The sequence below is a fragment of the Ochotona curzoniae genome, unplaced genomic scaffold (assembly GCF_017591425.1).
Source record: "Ochotona curzoniae isolate NIBS_2020 unplaced genomic scaffold, NIBS_Ocur_1.0 scaffold_4506, whole genome shotgun sequence".
Lineage (NCBI taxonomy): Eukaryota > Metazoa > Chordata > Mammalia > Lagomorpha > Ochotonidae > Ochotona > Ochotona curzoniae.
The window spans coordinates 67,734,582-67,754,978 of NW_024467119.1; the positions used below are offsets into that span (position 1 = coordinate 67,734,582).

Here is a 20,397-nt window from a genome sequence, read left to right on the forward strand (position 1 = left end):
GATTGTGGTTTGCTCAAATGGGCCTATAAGTCGCTCTAGTGAATTATTTTATATTTTACTATACTTTTCAGTTCCAGAATGTGTTTTTCCTTTTAGTTTATAGGCACCTATAAGATCCTTGTTTTAAACATTTTAAAACATGTCATTAGGTCTTTTGTTCAGGGACACTTTTTTTCTTTTAAAGACTTATCTTTATTTACTTGAAAGACAGAATTACAGAGAGAGCTGATTCAGCTTCCAAAATGGCTGCGGTGGCTGGGGCTGGGATAGTTTAAAGTCAGGAGCTTGGGACTCCATCCGGATCTCGCACGGGGTGGCTGGGACCCAGGTATTTGGGCCATTTTCTGCTGCTTTCCCAGGCACGTTAACAGGGTGCTGGATTGGAAGTGGAGCCACTGGGACAGCATCCACGTGAAGCTGCCTTGCAGGCTTAACCCACTGTGCTAGAACGCCAGCTGTGTCCGTTGGCTTTTGTCCTCAGAATGGGCCATAGTGTCCTTTTTCTTTGTGCTTTTTTGTTTTTCAATAGTGAGTATTTTAGTCTAATAATGCCTTAACTCTGAATATCATATTCTTCCTTCCCCTCAGGGTTTGATGGGTTTTGCTGGTGTTAATTACTTTTGCCTTTTGATTATTGTAGACATCTTCTCTAGATTGGCCTGGAGTGTAAGCTTGAGGTCTTCCGAGGGCCTGGACCTTCCCTTACATGTATTATGACATTCTACTGAGGAACCCATCATTTATGTAGTTGCTTTTCAATGTTCCGCTCTTCCTGGCTCCTAGGGAAAAAAGAGAAAAAATGAAGTGGGAGAGACACCAGACCTTTAAATTCCCTGGAAGTTAGGGATGGAAGTTGGGCCCTCAGCCAGGGGTGAGGTTCTTACAATAATGGTTACTACCTCTGTTTGTTCCTTGATCCCAAGCAGCCATTAGTGATTGGGACACATCAGCAAGGTTTAGAGGGCGGCATGCTTTGCCCACACCACTTCCTATAAAGCTGTGTGCACATTTCCGGAGCACCTGCTCAGCCACTGGCCATGGCTAGGAGATGGGGTTTGGGTAACTGCTATATAGCAGGAGCTGAAACTGAAATTAACCACGGTGTACGAAGTCTTCCCAGGAAGTTTCAAATCTAAAATTCATTCTAGTGTTCTGAAAGAGTTTCAGCAGATGCTGCCAGTGTCACTGGGGTACTGATTCACGGTGCTTCTTACTCTGCCCTTTTCCCAGAATCCTCTAGCTTCCATAGAATTAGAATTAAACCCAGGACATCTGAGCTACAGTAATGAGGATAACTTTCCTAGGAATGGAACTTCTGAGCCAGGTTGGGAAGAATGGATGGGATTTTCAAGAACAGGGTGAAGAATGTTTAATGTGATTTAGGAAGAGCTAAACTGAAAAACACCAGAATATAAAAAGGAGCAGGCTCATGGGTTAAATGATGCTGATGGCTTTTTTTTTTTTAAAGATTTATTTATTTTTATTGGAAAAGCAGATATACAGAGGAGGAAAGACAGAGAGGAAGATCCTCCGTCTGATGATTCACTCCCCAAGTGATCACAACGGTCGGTGCTGCGCCGATCCAAAGCCAGGAGCCAGGAACATCTTTTCAGGGCTCCCACACGCGTGCAGGGTCCCAAGGCCCTGGGCCGTCCTTGACTGCTCTCCCAGGCCACACACAGGGAGCTAGATGGGAAGTGGAGCTGCTGGGATTAGAACCGGTGCCCATATGGGATCCCGGTGTGTTCAAGGCTAGGGCTTTAGCTGCTAGGCCACGCGTGGCTTGGACTCAAAATTATACCATTACAACATCATCACTTGGGCACTAACGCATCATTAGGGCATAAAGGGCTTTATTTTCATCATGCAGATGTCAAGTAACAACTCTTGCTCCTCCCTCTTGGTCCGCAGGTCATCTGCTCTGCTTTTCGGAGCGGGGAGCCCACCAGAATCCTGCAGATAATCACACAAGGGTCTGAAGACGCCTATCCAAATGCTCCGAGTTAGGCGGTTCCAACTCCCCTGCCCACTCACTGGCAACGAAGCGTCAGCCAAGATTGCAGCCTTCGCAGCCCGGCGCCATCTCCAAGTGCGCCCGACTGGGGGAGGTTTTCCGGAGGCGGCTGGCGTCCCACCCCTCTCAGCCCTAGCGCTCTCCCGACTCCCGTAATTCAGGGATCCCGGAGGAGACGGTGTACTCCGCCAGCCAAGGAAACCCGCCTCCACGTGCGCGTCCTGGGCAGCCGCGGCGCCGAGCCCAGGCACGTCCCTACCGTGGGTGCCCAGGCACACGGCCCTGGCCCCGGCCGCTCTCCGGCCTCTCGCGAGAAGGGTGCTCGGTGCAGTGTTCTTGCTTTCAGCTGTCTTTCCCTCCCCGCCTCCGGCCTGATTGCGCGGCTTCCTCCCGAGGGCGGGAACCTTGGACGTGGCGGGGCCGGGTCAGGCCGCGCTGGGCCCGTAGCGCTCGGCTCAGCCACCGGGCAGGCCAGCCTCTCGCCCCACCGGCTGGCTCCTGCCGGGGCCCAGCGCTTCTCCAGGGACACGGGTGCGCCCGAGTGACGCCGGGGGGCTGCGGGCAGGCCGCCCGGGAGGGTGGGTGCCACACCTGTGCAGGGCGGAGCGGGAAGGAGCGCAAGCGCGCAGCCGGCAGCCGGCGGGGGCGGGAGGCGCCCAGGACCTTTGCGCATTGGCAGCCGCGGGCTGGGCTCGCTCGCTAGCCGTGGCGTAATTTCCCAGGCTTTCTGCGTCTCCATTTCTCCGCCTCAGTTTGGGGCGGCTGGAAAGCACGGCTTCGGAGATGGAGTCGTCGCTCGAGTCCAGCTTCTCGTCCAGCCTCGCGGTGTCAGCGGCCTCCGGATGCCTGCCCCCGGCCCGCTCGCGCATCTTCAAGATAATCGTGATCGGTGACTCTAATGTAGGCAAGACGTGTCTGACCTACCGCTTCTGTGCTGGCCGCTTCCCCGACCGAACGGAAGCCACTATCGGGGTGGATTTCAGAGAACGAGCGGTGGAAATTGATGGGGAACGTATCAAGGTGAGCAGCTGCGAGCGCCCCGGGGTGGGTAGCGTCCTTATCTGTGCCGGGGTGCGCGCTCCCTGTTTTCTTACACGGATGGAGTTGGGGATCGGAAGCTTTTTTAAGTTGCCAACTTCAAAGGCAGTGTTTCACAAACTTGGCGTGTGCACGCGATTTGTTTGCTTTTTTTTTTTTTTTTTTCTCCAAACGCGGATTCGTAGACTACGGGGGTGTTAGAGATGCCAAGTCCCTGGGCCACACTATGGGTCGCCAGAGCCTGGGGCGGAGGGCAGCCACGCTGCTTAGTGGTGTGCCCCACATACCAGGAGTCGTGAAATATGACCGAAGGAGAAGTACTGAAAATGCGAGGAGTATGGAAAGATCTATTTCCTACATAATAATTCCGAGAGTGCCGCCCTAGCCGTTTGGAAGTGAAGCCCCTTGTCTTTGAGGAAGTGCTTAGGTGTTCTCATGCACGCAGTTTCACTATAGAGTAGCTTCTGTAGAAGGTTGATTTGTTGAGAAATACATCTTTCTTGGGAGAAAACGATCTGTGACCATTCTTACTTAGGATACACAAATATGTTGATATCATTGCAGTTCCTCTTAGTGCCTCTTTTTTACCCTCCAGTGGTGGTTGGTTTGCCAAGGTCAGGGGCACCAAGGAGTAACAGTGGAGAGGGTGACAGATGAGAGGCCGAGGCCGGGGTTGGGAGGGGTTGGGATGGAGGTTACAGGCCTCTCCTCAAACAGGTGGGTCCTAGGCTTCGCCCTGCCTGCTGGGCATCTCTGCCGCTACTCTTCCCTTTAGCTCCCTGTCTGTACTTCTCAGTGCCCTGGGACTAATCTATGGTCTTTCTTACTCTCATATTCTTAAGGCAGGAACCATTTGTTTTTCAGTGCCCTGATCCCAACTCTGGCCCAGCACTGGAGAAATAGGCCGAGTGAAGCGATCAGTCCCTCGATGTGCCTTTTAACTTTTTGTCATCCAGTACAGGGTAGCAGGGCTGACCCTTTGGGTGTAGTGTATCAGGGAGTAAGAAAAATATGTTTCTATTGGAGAGGAAAAGATGGAACAATAATAGGCTGAATATCTTTTTTTTTTTAAAGGTTGATTTATTTTTGCTGAAAAGCCAGATTTACAGAGAGAAGGAGAGAGGGAAAGGTCTTCCATCTGTTGGTTCACTCCCCAAGCCGCTGCAATGGCAGGTGCTGAGCCAATCTGAAGCCAGAAGCCAGGAATTTCCTCCAGTTTTCCCACACAGGTGGAGGTCCCAAGGCCTTCCTCGACTGTTTTCCCAGGCCACAAGCAGAGAGCTGGATGGGAAGTGGAGCAGCTGGGACACAAACCGGCACCTGTATGAAATGCTGGCACCTGGAGGCGATGGATTTGGCAGCAGAATCATTGTGCTGGCCTCCTAGGCTGAGTATCTTGCACCACAACTGGGCTAGGCCTGATGTGGTTCCTGGAGCTGGAGAGGCAGTTTCCTCTGGGAGAAAGCATGCAGGGCTTGGACTTGAACCTTGGTGAGGTTTGTGCTTTTCCCTTCCTGAGCAGATCCATCCAAGGAATGGGTTTGTATCCTAGAGGATTGTCACGGCCGTGGCCCTTCTGCTATCAAGGCCCCCAGCTAGCTGCAGGAGTCAGGCCAGACCCCAGAACTAGATTCAAGTGCACTTCTATGCTCTATACATTCCTTGGTATCAGCAGCAGAATGCACTGTGTGTCTTTAGTTAGGGGATCCAACTTTGTCCTTGACTGTCTAAATTTTAACCCTGCAATCTCGGGCACGCCCCCAAGCAAGGCTCCTTAAACTCTGGAGTCTGCTTTTCTCTTCTAGGAACTTGGGGTCTTAATGCCTTACCAGGCTGGGTTGAGAAACTTGAGAACACGTATATGGAGTATCTGGGTCATAGTGGTACCCTTTATGAAAAAACTAAGACAGCTTCAAATTTTTCCGCCCACTGGCATCTGCTGTTTTGCAGCTGTACACTCAAAGATGGAAGCAGTGGGGTCTGGTGCAGTAGCCTAGTGGTTAAACTCCTCATCTTACATGTGCCAGGATCCAATATGGGCGCCGGTTCTAATCCTGGCCACTGTGCTTCCCATTCCGGTTCCCTGCTTGTGGCCTGGGAATGCAGTTGGGACCTTGCACCGCAGGGGAGACCCAGAAGAAGCTCCTGGCTCCTGGCTTCGGATTAGCACAGCTCTGGCTGTTGCGGCCACTTGAAGAGTCTCTGTCTCTCCTCCTCTCTGTATATCTGATTTTCCAATGAAAATAAATACATCTTAAAAAAATAATGAAAAAGGATGGAAGCAGTGATGGAGAAGACCGAGTAGACAGCTGAAGGGGAGCAATCCCCCCTCCCCCTACAACAGAAGTAGAAGCAGCAGGGCAGAAGTTGGGATTTGAATCTCCTTCACCTGTTCCTGGGTTTTGACCACGGATTAACTCAGTGCAAATCCAAGAGATACTCATATTGAAAAAAAAAAAGCATGTCCTATGTATAAAACAAAAACTTAACCACCTGAAGGAGTGCTGGCAGTAATAGTAAGGCAGGCGGAACTATGAGGGGGTCAGGGACTCAAGCTGGTGTTCTAATATGTCAGTGTTGCAAGCATTGGCTTAACCCACTGTGCCAGAATGCTGACCCCATTGAATGAAATTTTGTGTTGGCTTCAAAGACTACAGAGCTATTCTGAGTTGCACTGACGTGGTGCAGTGGGTTAGGCTGAAGCCCCTGCCTGTGATGCTGGCAGCCCTAACGAGTGCCCGTTTCAGTCCTAGCACTTCCACTTCAGCTGCTTGCTGATGTGCCTGGAACGGCAATGAAGATGGTCCCTGTGCTTGGCCCCGAGGTAGGAGACCCAGATGTCGTTTAGCCTCTTGGCTTTGGCTTGTGGATGGTCATCTGGAGAGTGAAGCTGCACGTGGTAGCTGTCTTTTCGTCTCTCTGCCTTTAAAAATATAATAAAGTTAAAATTTTACAAGTTCTGAGATTTTTGTAATAGCAAAAAATAGTAGCTATATTGGAAGTTTCTATAAAACAAAACTTAGTTTTCTACTGTTTGTTTTAAAAAGCAAACCTGAAAGTGACATAAAAGCTTCATTCCACATGATGCAGCTGAAATACTTCCATGATCTCTTTGGAAAGTTATGAACCTGACTTGAAATTATATGGCTTCTAATTTTTCATTATATAGCTTGGAACTGTTAGTTTATTTTTTTTTTAAAGATTTATTTATTTATTGGAAAGTCAGATATACAGAGAGGAAGATCTTCCATCCAATGATTCACTCCCCAAGTGAGCGCAATGGCTGATGCTATGCCGATCCGAAGCCAGGAGCCAGGAAGTTCTTCCAGGCTTCCCATACGGGTGCAGGGTCCCAAGGCTTTGGGCCATCCTTCACTGCTTTCCCAGGCCACACACATGGAGCTGAATGGGAGGTGGAGCTGCCGGGATTAGAACCAGTGCCCATATTGGATCCTGGCGCATTCAAGGCAAGGACTTCAGCCGCTAGACCACGCTGCCGGGCCCCTGTTAGTCTATTAATAAAACCACATTCTAGACATTTGCTTGATAAAAATGAGAAATTGTGTTGCATATTCATATAATTGTAAACTAGAATGTATTCACAGAGCAGGATTCCTTCAGAATAAGTTAAAAATGTTTTACAACATGTAAGCAAATGTTTTACTATGTTTGCTTATCTATCCCTAAGCACTATATCTGTGTTATTTTAAAGAAAATTGTATGTGCAGAAATTTGGAAGTCAAATAGAATTATGAAATGAATGCTTTAAATAAAAAGCCACTTTTCAGTGGAGGCTCCCAAGTTTGCCTAAGGGCTCGCTCTTTATATGGAGGTCCCCAGGAGACTGGCTATATCCTTTGCCCCTCCATTTTGCAAAGGCAGACACGCCAACAGCATCACCAAGCCTGGTGTCCGATCTGGCCTCTCCCTCCTGTTGGAGGTCAGCAGCTGCTCCTTTAACATTTCAATCATTTACTTATTTGTAGAAGTAAAAGTGAAACTGTGCCACACTAAATAAGGATTTTCACATCAATTAAAGAAAAATAAAGATTGTTAGTAAATATTAAAAGAAGTCCTGCTCCATTGGTAAGTAATTAGTTTTTTTTTTTTTTAGGATTTATTTATTTTTATTGCAAAGTTAGATGTACAGAGAGGAGGAGGGACACAGAGGAAGATCTTCTATCCAATGATTCACTCCCCAAGCAGCTATAATGGCCGGTGCTGCGCCGATCCAAAGCCAGGAGCCAGGACCTCTTCCGGGTTTCCCACGCGGGTGCAACGTTCCAAGGCTTTGGGCCATCATCGACTACTCACCTAGGCCACAGGCAGGGAGCTAGATAGGAAGTGGAGCTGCTGGGATTAGAATTGGTGCCCATGCGGGATCCCGGCACATTCAAGGCGAGGACTTTAACTGCTAGGCTCGGCGCTGGGCCTAAGTCAAACAGGTTTTTTTTTTTTTCTATTTTCGACAATTTTTTTGTTTTTTATTTAAGGTAGATATGCTTTTATTTTTAATGTCAATGGTCAGTTTCAGGTTAAAAAAATAATTACTGTCTATAGAACAATTCAACAGTGGAATCTTTGAGGAAGACTACATCCTTACAAAGACTGATCTACCACACTGGACTCCTTAGCAGAATAAGAACTTCAGTTCCTAAATTTTTTTTTAATTTATTTTTTTAAAATCTTAGTTGATTAGGGACAAAGGGTCGAGGGCTACAGGAAAGTGGGTAAAACCATTGTTTCCACACTAATATGTTTTCCCCCTGTATCTGGGGTCAGAGAGAAACAAAGGGAAAAGCCCCACCCAGCCTCCCACCCTTCCCGGTCCCCCATGTGAGGCATGCTCCGAGGGTCCTGCTCAAGCAGTTTTGATAGTTCAACAGTTCTGAATTGCTGCCAATCTCGCTGTTCCAATTGCGATGAAACCTATTCAGAATCCACTGGTTGACATGGTCTCTTCATGGTTGGGGTTCTGAGATCAGTTTAATTGGAGGGAGCTCCAAAGAAACTTCATTGGAGATGATCCTAGACCTGATTCTTGTGTGAATTTGGCACTACAGGGTCTGGCACAGTCTGTTGCCCCAATCAGCTTATGCACATACTGGTGGTTGCTATTGCTGGGTCAGTTCTGTTTCCAGCCCTGTCATCCACTTGAACCAGTGGGTGTTGTAGTCCAGCCCAATCCTACCTACTTCGTACTCGGTTCTCATGCAAACCAGTGGGAGCTGCAGCCTAGTTGGGCGACTCCCCATTACCCCCATCAGGCCTGCCCGCTACCCTGGTTCCATGCATGCCAGTGTGTACCGCAGGCTTGTTCAGTCTGTCCACATCCCATTTAGCTCTTGTACATGTCAATGGACATTGAAGCCTAGTTCAACCCAACCAACCTGCTATCCAGACACACATACTGGCAGGTGCCTTTCTGTCTAGGCACCTCTGTCCCTGTCCTGATTCTTGTGCTCTCCATTGGAAGTGGTAACCCAAGAGGGAGATGCCCACTATCTCCCTACTAGGCCACTCTAACTTCTGGATTATGCATGCTCCAGGTGGTTCCCGGCATTTAACTTAACAGAATTGGCCCTCAGTGCCAGCCTCTGCCATCTGATGATGTGGCAAAGCCCAACCAACCCTCACCCACTCTAATTTTTGCTTGCATCAGTCGTAACAGTTATTTTTGACAATCTTTACATAGTAAATTAGGCCACAAAGGTTCAAGGGCTACAGGAAAGTGGGTAAGACTATTATTTCCACTTTTTTTTTCTATATCTGGGGTAAAAGGGGAGTAAAGGGAAAAGGCCCACCCAGTCTCCAACCCATCCCAAGTCCCTGATGTAGGGCATGCTCTGAGGGTCTTGTTCAAGTCGTTTTGATAGTTCAGCAGTTATGAATCACTGCCAACCTTGCCATTCCAAGCACAATGAGGTTGCTGAAGAATCCACTGGTTGACATTGTCCACCTTAGAGTCTCCGTTTGCCCAGTGTTTCACTGCCAACATATGGCTGGGGTAGTTGATTGATTTGTTCTGTCCTCTGTCTTTTCATGGTTAGGGTACTGAGTCCGGCAGTTTGATTGAGGGGATCCCAAAAGAAACTTTGTCTAAGGTGAACCCAGACCAGGTTCTTGTGTGTACTTGCAAGTACAGGACCCAGTACAGTCCATTGCCCCAATCAGCTGGTGGTTGCAATTGCTGGGTCGGTTCTGTTTCCAGCCCTGTCTTCCACTGGAACCAATGGGTGTTGCAGTCCAGCCTGATTCTGCCCAGCACACACTCAGCCCTCACATAAAGTAATGGGAGCAGCTGATGAACTATCAAAACTGTTTGAGCAGGACCTCATGCTGGGGATCGGGGATGGGTGGGAAGTAGGGTGGGGCTTTTCCCTTTGTTACTCCCCATAACCCCAGATACAGGGCAAAATGATTATATTAGTGTGGAAACAATGATATTACCCACTTTCACCCTGTAGCCTGTGACCCTTTGTACCCTAATAAACTAAGATTAAAAAAAAAAAAAAGAAAAAATAAAGTAATGGGAGCTGCAGCCTAGTTGTAGCAGAGTGACCCACACTAACCCCCACTAGACCAGCCCTCTGCCCTGGTTCCCATGCTTGCCATTATGTGCAGGGGACTAGTCCAGTCTGTCCCACATCCCATTCAGCTCTCACATATGTCAGTGGGCATTGAAGCCTAGATCAACCTAACCAGCTCCACCATCTGGCCCACACACATGCTGTTGGGTGCCTTTCTGTCTAGCCACCCCAGCCCCTGTCCTGGTGCCATCCAGTGGGAGTGATAACCCAAGAGGAAGGAGCCAACTATTTCCCTCCTAGGCCACTCCCACTCCCAGATTATGCACTCTCCAGGTGGTTCTGGAGTTTAACTTGACGGAATTAGCCCCCAATGCCAGCTTCTGCCAGCTGATGCTGCGGCAAAGCCCAATCAACCCTCACCCACTCTAGTTTCTGCTTACACCAGGAGGATCATCCCAGCCTGGCTTTTTCCTGATCTAACTCACATGAGGCCCACAGGTGTTGTAGCCCTGCTTAGTCTGGTCTGCCCCATCCCAGTTCACACTCTCCAGTGGGAGTGTCTGTCCAGCAGGAGAGCCCTCCACATTCCCCCTGCCAGCTCCACCCCCTCCGTCCCTGGTTCTCATGTGTGCTGTTGGGCACTGGGGCCACATCTGGTACAGGCAAACTTACCTTGGCCTTCCATTCTGTGCACTGGTTTTTGTCACGACTGAACCTGGCTCGACCCACACTCTGTTCTGGTGCTTGGATTTACCACCGGCTGATGTGAACTGGTTCGGTTTGGTCTGCCCCCGACTCCATGCCAAATGTATGCCAGTGGGAAACTTTCCATTGCCTGTTCTGGGCTGTTTCCTATCATGCTTTTTGTGCTTACCTGCAGGGTCTGTATCCTGCCAGAGGAGTTGCCCAGGCTCCTCAATCAGAACCCCTCCCAATGCCAGATTTCATGCATACCAATGGGTCCATGAGCCAGTCCTACTCAGTTCACCTCTTGTCTTAGTAGGAACAGAGGCCTTTCCTGACTGGCCTTCTACCCAATCTGGTTCTTACTGTTGGATGTTTCAGCCCAGCCACAGCTCGTCCATACCCACATACAGCTCACACATGGCTATGTAGGGACTGAGGCCTAGCCTAGACTATCTCACATCTACCCTCGTCGTCCAGAGCACAAGATGGTGTTGGAGTCTAGTCTGGATTGGTGTGTCCAGTCCCAGTCCACACTTGTGCCAAGGGAGACTACTGCCATATCCTGATCAGAATGCAGCCCCCATTCCAGGCCACACATTCATTGGTGGGAACCTCAACCCAGCTAGGGTTATTCCCTTACCTCCCCAACCAGACCTGTTCCCAGCTATAGATCACGTGCATGCCAGTGGTTGCTCTGACTCAGCTTGGCATAGCCCCTCACCTATCCCAGCCCCTGTCTTAGATGCTGTGGCTTAGCGTCCCTGGCTCATGCAGACCAGTTGATGCAAGAGCCTAGTTCGGCATGACCTGTGCTCCCTTCTGGTCTCTAGTTTCGCTTGTGGGCTAAGAGTTGCTCAGTCCTGCCCGGGCCACCCCGTTCGTTCCATTACCAACCCACACATTAACCAGCCATTGGAGCTACTTTGCCCAGCTTGTCCGACCTCCAATTCTGGACCACATGTGCACGAGCGAGAGCTATGACCTGCCAGGGGAGTTTCCCAAGTTCCTCCATTTAATCCACTCCCAGACCCAGTTCTCGTACATGCCATTGGGTTTAGGCCAGTGCCCAGCAAAGTCTGGCCTTCCCTTTGCCCTGTATGAGCTGGTGAACATTGCAGCCCGGCCCACCCCACACCCTGTTCTGGGTGCACATTCGGGTGCTGCAGCCCTGACCAGTCCAGACTGTTGTGGGTTCCTTTACCTGTGAGTGATGGCAGGCTCCTTGGTCACACCTAGCTTAGTCCATCACCACCCAAACTTTTGAGCTAACCAGTGGGGCTAGTATTTCCACAGGGTTTGGCCCATACATCCCGCACAGAATCTATCCCCCAGATATGGTTCTCTCGTGTGCTAGTTAATATCATGGCCCTGCCTCATGTGACCTGTCTCCTGATTCATTATCATGTCAGGTAATAGGATATGGTCCTGCCAGACAAGCCCTGAGCACTAGCTTTTGCATGGACTGGTATTAGGTGGTCAGCATCATTTGGTGATTACAAGTTCTACATAGGACTGTCAAGTAGGCTGGTACATCAGTCTTATCCATAAAGGTCATCTGGTCCCTCTCCTCCAACCTACCAGATCTCATTACCCTCGCTTACCTTCAAAGGAAATGTTACTCTGTCGTTGGGAGTCTTTAGGATTGATTCACATCCCAGAAGCGCTGTGGTTTTAACATAGAGCTACCTAAGCAGCAATTCAAAGCCCCAAAACCCCAGAGCTGGCCGCCAGGCAGCCATCAGTCAGAGCCTGGTGCCAAATGACGCACTGGTTACCCAGGGACAGCTCACCATGTGTACATGGTGCCTGGAATCAGGGCTCCGAGCATGGAGATGGCCCCGGCCTGGCACCCACCGCAGCCAGCAGGCTGCTGGAAGTTGTAACCCCCAGACTCCAAGGTCGCCCCCTCCCCAATAAGTCAGAACAGTTTTAATAAGTAATTGCTGAAAAGTGCAAGAGTCGATAAATGATGCCAAGGATCAGAATCTGCCTGTTTCGAAAGGGCTCATAGTAGAACAAGGATTTTTATGTTTTGATTGATGTATTTTAAGATTTTTTTTTTTTTATTGATTTGAAAGGTGAAGCAAAAGCTCCGACTTGCTGGGTTAGGACTAGGATGAGCAGCTGGGAGCTGGGAGTGCAATCTAGGGTCTCCATTATCCAGAAGCTAGAGGCTGGGATCCGGAGCTGGGAGCTGAACCCAGGAGGCTGGATTCTTAACTGCTATACCAAATGCCTGCTGCACATTGAGTTACTTGTGAACAAGTTAAGATTTCACAGCATGAAACTGATATGAAATTTGAAGCCCATCTGTGTGATCCTAGCTTCTTCCCCTTTGTTCTGTGGTCCTAACCTTTCTTTGTATGTTTGATTGGTTTTCTTCCTTTCTGTGATCCATTCCACATTCAACTCCTTTACCAAATTTATTGTTGCTATTTGTTTAACCTCTGACTTCTTACAGCAGCTCAAACTGATTTCCCATCCTCAGTTAATCCATTTTGCTAATTGTTACCAAAACATCATCTTAGTATTTCTTTCCTAAAAACCCCAGCAATTTCCTTCAAGTGTTGTGGAATTCAGCCCGTTATTTGGTGATCTCTATTTTCACACTTAGTTTTTGCTAAGAATATCCCTCTGTTTGAGTCTGGATAGTTTGGATATTTCCAAAGGCCCATGTGCTCAGGCCTTGATCCTAGCAGCTTCTGGATATTGGTTAGGAGGGAACTTATCCAAGTAGGGACTTGGAAGGTGATTGCATCGGTCTGTTAAAGTGTAGATCATGATCAGACCAAAGCAGCTTTTTAAAATCTTCCTTAGTTTCTTAAAATGTATGTATTTACTTGAAAGAATTAGATAAAGAGAAGATTCTTTCCATCTGTTGGCTCACTTCCTGGATGGCTGGATCAAACCAAATCCAGGATCCAGGAACTTCATCCAGGTCTTCCATGTGGGTGGTAGGAGTGCAAACACTTGGATCATCTGCTGCTTTCCCCAGGCTGTTAGCTAGGAGTTGGATTGCAAGTGGGGCAGCTGGGACAATGCAGTAGCTGGTGACTTTACCTGCCATGCACAACATTGACCCCTAATGTGACTTTACACCCACGAGGGAGACCTGGAGGAGGTGTCTGGCTTTGAATCGGCTCAGCTATAAATCTGCCTTTCCAGTAAAAATAAATAAATCTAAAACAAAACAAAACAAAACCCTTAAGCTATAGTTTCTTAAGCAGATGTAACAAATTTTATAACTATTTAAAAGACATACTTTCATTAAAGCAAAGAGTTTAATTTATAATGAATTAAGGGAGTCGGGAAGCCAGTAGGCAGGGAGAGCTGGCAGGCGGAGTTGTAATCCCAGCATCACTATCAGCTGTGGGCTTGTGATGTCCCAGCATTGCAACCAGCTGCCTTCTTGCAGACATGGAACCCCTTTCAAACTGTTTCAGTGTTAAAATTGAAGCTAATTAAAGAGACTGGGGAACATGAATCTTAGCTACTCTCTCCACATCCTGTCTCTCTCTTTTTAAAAATTCATTACCATCTCTCCTGAAGCAATGAGAAATCTTAAACTACGAATATTTATTTGGGGATTAACACGTTCGCAGTGATACCCATGTGAGCCCAGATTAGCTGATTTCCCCAAGATATTTAAATATGAAGTTGGGGAAAGTGGCTCTGCAAATATCCTAGTTTAACATTTGCCAGATAACAGGAAGTCACTTCCTTGGGTTCCAGTGTGGTCTTTTCTGCTCGTGAGGGATGAACCCCTAAACTCATAGCTAAACCTTGAGAACTTTCTGGGTGACTGTCAGTCTCTGCTTGCTTTTCTTTTCTTTCAAGATCCTTAAGGTTTTTAAAAGATTTTTTTTTAAGATTTATTAATTTTTATTGCAAAGTCAGATATATATAGACTTGAGGAGAGACAGAGAGGAAGATCTTCCGTCCGATGATTCACTCCCCAGGCAGCCACAATGGCTGGAGCCAAGCCATTCCAAATCCAGGAGCCCGGAGCCTCTTCTGGGTTTCCCACGCAGGTTCAGGATCCCAAGCCTTTGGGCCATCCTCAGCTGCTTTCCCAGGCCACAAGCAGGGAGCTGGATGGGAAGTGGAGCTGCTGGGATTAGAACCGGTGCCCATATGGGATCCTGGCGCGTTCAAGGTGAGGACTTTAGCCACTAGGCCAAGGCGCTGGGCCCACTTTCTTTTTTTAATTGTTTTCCATGATAGAGTTCCCTAGGCTCAGGGATCTCTCCTTCTGCCCTCTCCATCCCCCCACCCTGCCGTTTTCCCCCATATTATTACCATAGTATAGCCTCTCAGCAATAATCACAAGTCTATCATCCTGCTGTTCTAAGTGTTTCATAACACTGAAGCTATGGACGATGGTCAATTTCTCAAGGAAAGTCTTCTCTAGCCTTCTGTGGTCAGCAGTTTTCATCACTGGTTCGTCCTTTGTTGCCTATGGCTCTCACCACACCATCTCCATTCCCTTGCCCCAGCTCCTCCCTGTGCAGGCCTGGAAAACAGCAGGCAGCATAGCGGTGTACTTGTGCTCTAAGTCTTGATGCAGTTTGGTAAGGTCTTCGCAACTTCTTTTTCCATCCAGATCTTCCAAATAGGTGGCAAGAATTCAAGCAAATTGGGTCATCTTCCACTGGTTTCCCAGGTACATTAACAGGGAGCTGAATCAGAAGTGGAGTAGCCAGATCTTGAACCAGTGAGTAGTATAGAATGTGAATATCTTAAAGAGAGGTTGGACCCTCTTTTTTTTTTTTTTTTTTTGGAAAGACAGACATAGAGAGAGGAAGATCTTCTGTCCGATGGTTGACTCCCCAAGCAGCAGCTGCAATGACTGGAGCTGAGCCAGTCCAAAGCCAGGAGCCAGGAGCTTTTTCAGGTCTCCCACGTGGGTACAGGGGCCCAAGGCTTTGGGCCGTCCTCGACTGCCTTTCCCAGGCCAAAAGCAAGGAGCTGGATGGGAAGTGGGAGCTGCTGGGATTAGAACCGGTGCCCCTTTGGGATCCCGGCTCGTTCAAGGCAAGGACTTTAACCACTACGCTATCATGCTGGGCCTGGACCCTCTGCTTTTTGGGCCAAATGCAGTACCCCCCTGAATTTCCATCTAATTCCTATTGTTCTGTAAGAAGTCACCAGGTTATTCTTCCAGCTCATACTTTGAATGTCTGTAGATAGCACAATTCCTTCAGTGCAGTTATCTAAGCATACCTGTCTCCAGTCTTGACTGAAATCCTCCTGATTTAACTTTCTAACTTTGAAAAATTAAGCAAACATAGGATAATTTTGTACTATGAGGCATTAGATTTTTTGTTTTTGTGGCGATGTTTAGCATAGATGAGCGATTCCATAGCCTCTTAAGGAGGCCTAGACTTAATAGTGTGTGTGTATTTGTTGGCTGGACCTCATAACTATGAACATGTTTTCCTGTGTTTCATATTTTAAACGATTGAGCGGTAAAGTAATGCATAATCACATTTTATATATATATATATTTATATTTATTTGAAAAGCAAATATTACAGAGAGGTCTTCCATCTGCTAGTTCACTTCCTCAAAGACCATAGCAACTGGAGCTGAGTTAATCTGGAGCCAGGAGCCAGGAGCCAGGTGCTTCCTCTTCATCTTCCACGTTGGGGCAGGAGTCCATGGATTTGAGCCATCATACACTGGTTTTCCCCGGCTGTAAGCAGGGAGCTGAATGGGAATACAGCAGCTGGGATACAAACCAGTGCTTACGTGGGATGCTGGTGTTGCGGGCTGAAGATTAGCTTGCTACACCACTGTGCCAGCCTCAACTAACTGAACTGATATGAATTAGACACTTAACATGTTGCTAGAACCTGGTAAATTTTTCTGTTAACATAATAAGTTTTTTCTAAAAGATTTATTTTGATTGGAAAGCCAGTTATACAGAGAAAAGACAAAGAGGAAGATCTTCTGTCTGTTAATTCACTCCCCAAGCTGCTGCAACTGCCGGAGCTGAGCTGATCTGAAGCCGGAAGTCAGGAGCTTCTTCTGGGTCTCCCATGTGGCTTTAGGCTATCCTCAAGTGCCTTCCTAGGCCACAAGCAGGGAGCTGGCTGGATGGGAAGTGAGGTCGCTGGGATTAAAACCAGTGCCCATATGGGATCCTGGTGTGTGCAAGGGGAGGACTTTAGCCACTAAGCTACTGCACTGGGCCCTAAAATAAGCTTTTGAGATATAGTCCTATTTATACAAATTTGACTTACTGAAATTTAGCAAATGGAAATATTTTTCCTGGCCCTTTTATGCTTTCCTTTTTCTTTCTTTTTTTTTTAAGATTTATTTATTTTTATTGGAAAGGCAGGTCAGATTTACAGGAAGAAGGAGTGACAGAAAAAAGATCTTCCATCACTGGCTCACTCCCCAAGTGGCTGCAATGGTCAGAACTGAGTCAGTCCGAAGCCAGGAGCCTGGAGCTTCCTCCAGGTCTCACACGCGGGTACAGGGTCCCAAGGCTTTGGGCCATCCTCGACTGCTTTCCCAGGCTACAAACAGGGAGCTGAATGGGAAGTAGAGCAGCTGGGGTACAAACTGATGCCTCTATGGGATGCTGGCACTTGCAAGAGAATTAGACTGTTGAGCCATTGTGCTGGGTTCCATTTTATACTTTTTAATGGATGAGATTAGTGTGTGGTTTGGATCCCATAGGTGACACTGAAAAAGAGTGAAGGCAAAGGAGTGCTAATGACCAGAAAAAGGCAATTACAGTTTTTCATCTGTAACACTGGAATGAAAATTTCAGTTTTCTTTCTTTTTTTTAAATTTCATTTTCAGATCCAGTTATGGGACACAGCAGGCCAAGAGCGATTCAGAAAGAGCATGGTGCAGCACTACTACCGAAATGTGCACGCGGTTGTGTTTGTGTATGACATGACCAACATGGCCAGTTTTCACAGCCTGCCATCTTGGATAGAGGAGTGCAAACAGCATTTGCTGGCCAGTGACATTCCACGGATTCTCGTTGGAAACAAATGTGACTTGAGAAGTGCCATTCAGGTCCCCACAGACTTGGCCCAGAAATTCGCTGACACGCACAGTATGCCTTTGTTTGAAACGTCTGCTAAAAATCCCAATGACAACGATCACGTGGAAGCTATATTTATGACTTTAGCTCACAAGCTTAAGAGCCACAAACCATTAATGCTTAGTCAACCTCCTGATAATGGAGTTATCCTGAAGCCTGAACCGAAGCCTGCCATGACGTGCTGGTGCTAAATGTCCGTCTTGATTTGATTTGAGGAAGTGTGATACAGCGATAGTTGTAAGATTAACTCTCAAATGTAATGCTGCTCCTGATATGTTAGTATTTCCCATTGTCACGCTTTTGTATTTTGTGTCGACTTCATCAAGGTTGTCACTGTGACCACACAAGGAAAAGGTTGGCTTCAGGTGAGACTGAAGACGAGGGGATGAATGAGAATATTTTTTGCTCTGGGAGTCCGGGGAGGGAAGCTTGGCATGAGAGCGTGGGGGGATTTTCTGAGTCAGTGATTTACAGGCTCTGTTCCTGAGACTGGGTGCAAATGAGACATGTTCTCTTAGGACAGAAAGTGGGCTTGCCTGTCCCCTGAGCACCTGCCTTGTTGTGCCAAGGTGTTTGGCTGTGCTGTATTGATATGATGTGGAGTCAAGACTTTGAGTCAGTGCGAGGAGAAGTGACAGAATGTTTCCTGGACTCTCAGCCCATAAAGAATAACTTTTCTACTAGATCTGGAAGCTTACTCTTTGTAATGGAGATCAGATCTACAAAAATCATTATTTTTTAATAAGAACGAATTGTTTTCTTACTAACTTCTATTAAAATAAACAAATATAAGGCAGATCTTAAAGCAAGTGAAGTGATACAATAAGGTGCTTGATATTTTTATTTTGATGTCTTTAAATAAATCGGAAGCATTGGAGGAAGTGTGATTTGGGAGAGAAATGAGGATACGCCTGGTTCCTGACCACCACTGGAGCCCTGTTCTTCAGTTGCGGTAATTTCAGGCCACGTGACTAGCATGCTGTCTCCCTGGCTCCCTTTCCCCAAGCCATGTGATGACTGGATGCTCAATTAACAAGTCAGCTTTCCCTTGGATTGTGATAGCTCTGAGGGTGTGGCTCCTTACTATGAGTCTACTTGTATTTCTGTGATAATACGGTGTTATTGATTTTTTTTAAAAGGGTTTAAATTTTGTCATCACAATGAGCTATTGCTCTTGGGTATGGGAAATAAACGAGATACTGAAAATGACTGTGTGTGTTGCTCGGTAAGGGAAAGCATAGTTCAAGTTTTTACCCTGTTTACTTTTGGACGACAGTGGACTTGTGAAGCTCTTGGCACGGATGGGACGTAAGCCACGTCTTCCCTGCTTCTCAGAGGGCTCCCTTGGGTCATTTCGCAGGAAGTGAAGCCAAAAGATGATGGGACTCAACGTATTTTCACAACGTGGAAAACGAGTTAAACATTCAATCCATCATTATCCTGATCCTGACTGGATCACTTAATTATAAGAACCAGGGAATTCTATGAAATGAGCTGATAATAATCAAAAGAAACAATTACTCAGTTTTCAATGTTAGAGTTTACACTGTCTTTATATGTAGTTAGGGCAGAGAAACTCCATTTTTCTAGAATCATACTAGAATTTAAAAGGGAAAATTTGTTTGATCTAAATTAACATTGATTTGTAACTATTTTTATAGTGAAACAATGACAGCTGTAGCAATGGGGAAAGGTATAATAGCTTTTCTAAAGAAGGGACTGTTCATTGCTTTTCCAAATCATTTTCTAAGGTGGAGAAGAAAGTTTACAGGCTTTGGAGCTTACTTAGATTTTTTCAGCAATGTTAGCATTAGTTTATTAAAAATACACTTTCTTTTTCTAAGAAGTTAGTAGTATCCTTTATAGTTCTGTGAAACGAGTTATTTTTTCACTTTAATATTTATTTTAAAATATTTGTATCATTTGTAACAACTTCATTTTAATTTTTGTATGTATCTTTTGATTCTTAAAAGGACATACTTAGTTCATGGGGATAAAGCTTTTCAGGAATCTTCCAAAACATTTATGAAGAAATCATTTCCGAAATGGTAGCTAATGACTATAACTTTTGAGAACAACATTGCACATTTTGTGTGGATCTATGTGTATGTCTATATACATGAGTTTCTTTTAACTGTGGCTGTTAATTGAAAATATCAGATATGTTTTGAGAAAGTGTTACTTTGAGAACACCAAAGGAAACTACCCCAGGTCTACTATACTGATAACGTGGCCTCATTGAAAGTATACTCTTATAGACATTCCTCATGAAGCCTCAACAAAAGTTAAGTTTGTTGTGGGATAGTGTCATTGTTACATTTTCCTCATGAAGTTCAATAAACCATCTTTGCCACAGAGAAAGTGTGTTATGTCTCTTGCTTGCTTCTTGATATACAAAGAAATCTCTTTTCTTTGGATTTCTGATTTAAGTACTTCTGCAAGTTTGTGAATCAGAAGTAAAATCTAAATTTGTATTGGTGCATCTTTTGAAATCTATGGGCAGTGTTTTCATGATACACATTTTCCGTGAACTTTTCCAAAACCTCTTGCACATTGAAACACATTAGAATACCAAGTCATTGAGAATTTCCTTTTCCTCTATTACAATCGGGAATACAGGTCTAAAAACCCTCGTTTGGGAAAGAATTTGGTAGTCTGGCCAAAGCTAAGCTGCTTGGTCTGTCGGGCTTAGCAGGTGCTTACCTGTGAGGAGTCAGGGAGTGCGTCGCGAGGATCACAAGTCGACTTGCATTTGGATCAGCGTGCTGTGTGTGTTGGATGGAGGTAGGGGTCAGAATACGAGGGGATGAGGCCAGGAAGATAGGCTGTGTGTGTGTGTGTTTAAAGATTTATTTTTAGTGGAAAGTCAGATATACAGAGAGGAGGAGAGACAGAGGAAGATCTTCAATGCATCCGCTGGTTCACTCCCCAAGTGACCGCAGTGGTTCGAGCTGAGCTGATCTGAAGCCAGGAGTTTAGAAGCTTTTTTGGGGTCTCCCATATGGGTGTAGGGTCTCAAAGCTTTGGGCTGTCCTTGACTGCTTTCCCAGGCCACAAGCAAGGAG

General features: G+C 46.6%; 1 protein-coding gene across 1 annotated transcript; it reads left to right on the forward strand.

Annotated features, from left to right (window-relative positions):
• Window positions 1-1,993: 1,993 nt before the first annotated feature.
• On the forward strand, window positions 1,994-18,533 carry RAB33B (RAB33B, member RAS oncogene family). Its single transcript, XM_040967391.1, has 4 exons — window positions 1,994-2,089; window positions 2,176-2,339; window positions 2,737-3,034; window positions 17,083-18,533. The coding sequence occupies exons 1-4, from the start codon at window positions 1,994-1,996 to the stop codon at window positions 17,521-17,523; spliced, it is 999 nt and encodes a 332-aa protein (XP_040823325.1). The 3' UTR covers window positions 17,524-18,533.
• Window positions 18,534-20,397: the final 1,864 nt, after the last annotated feature.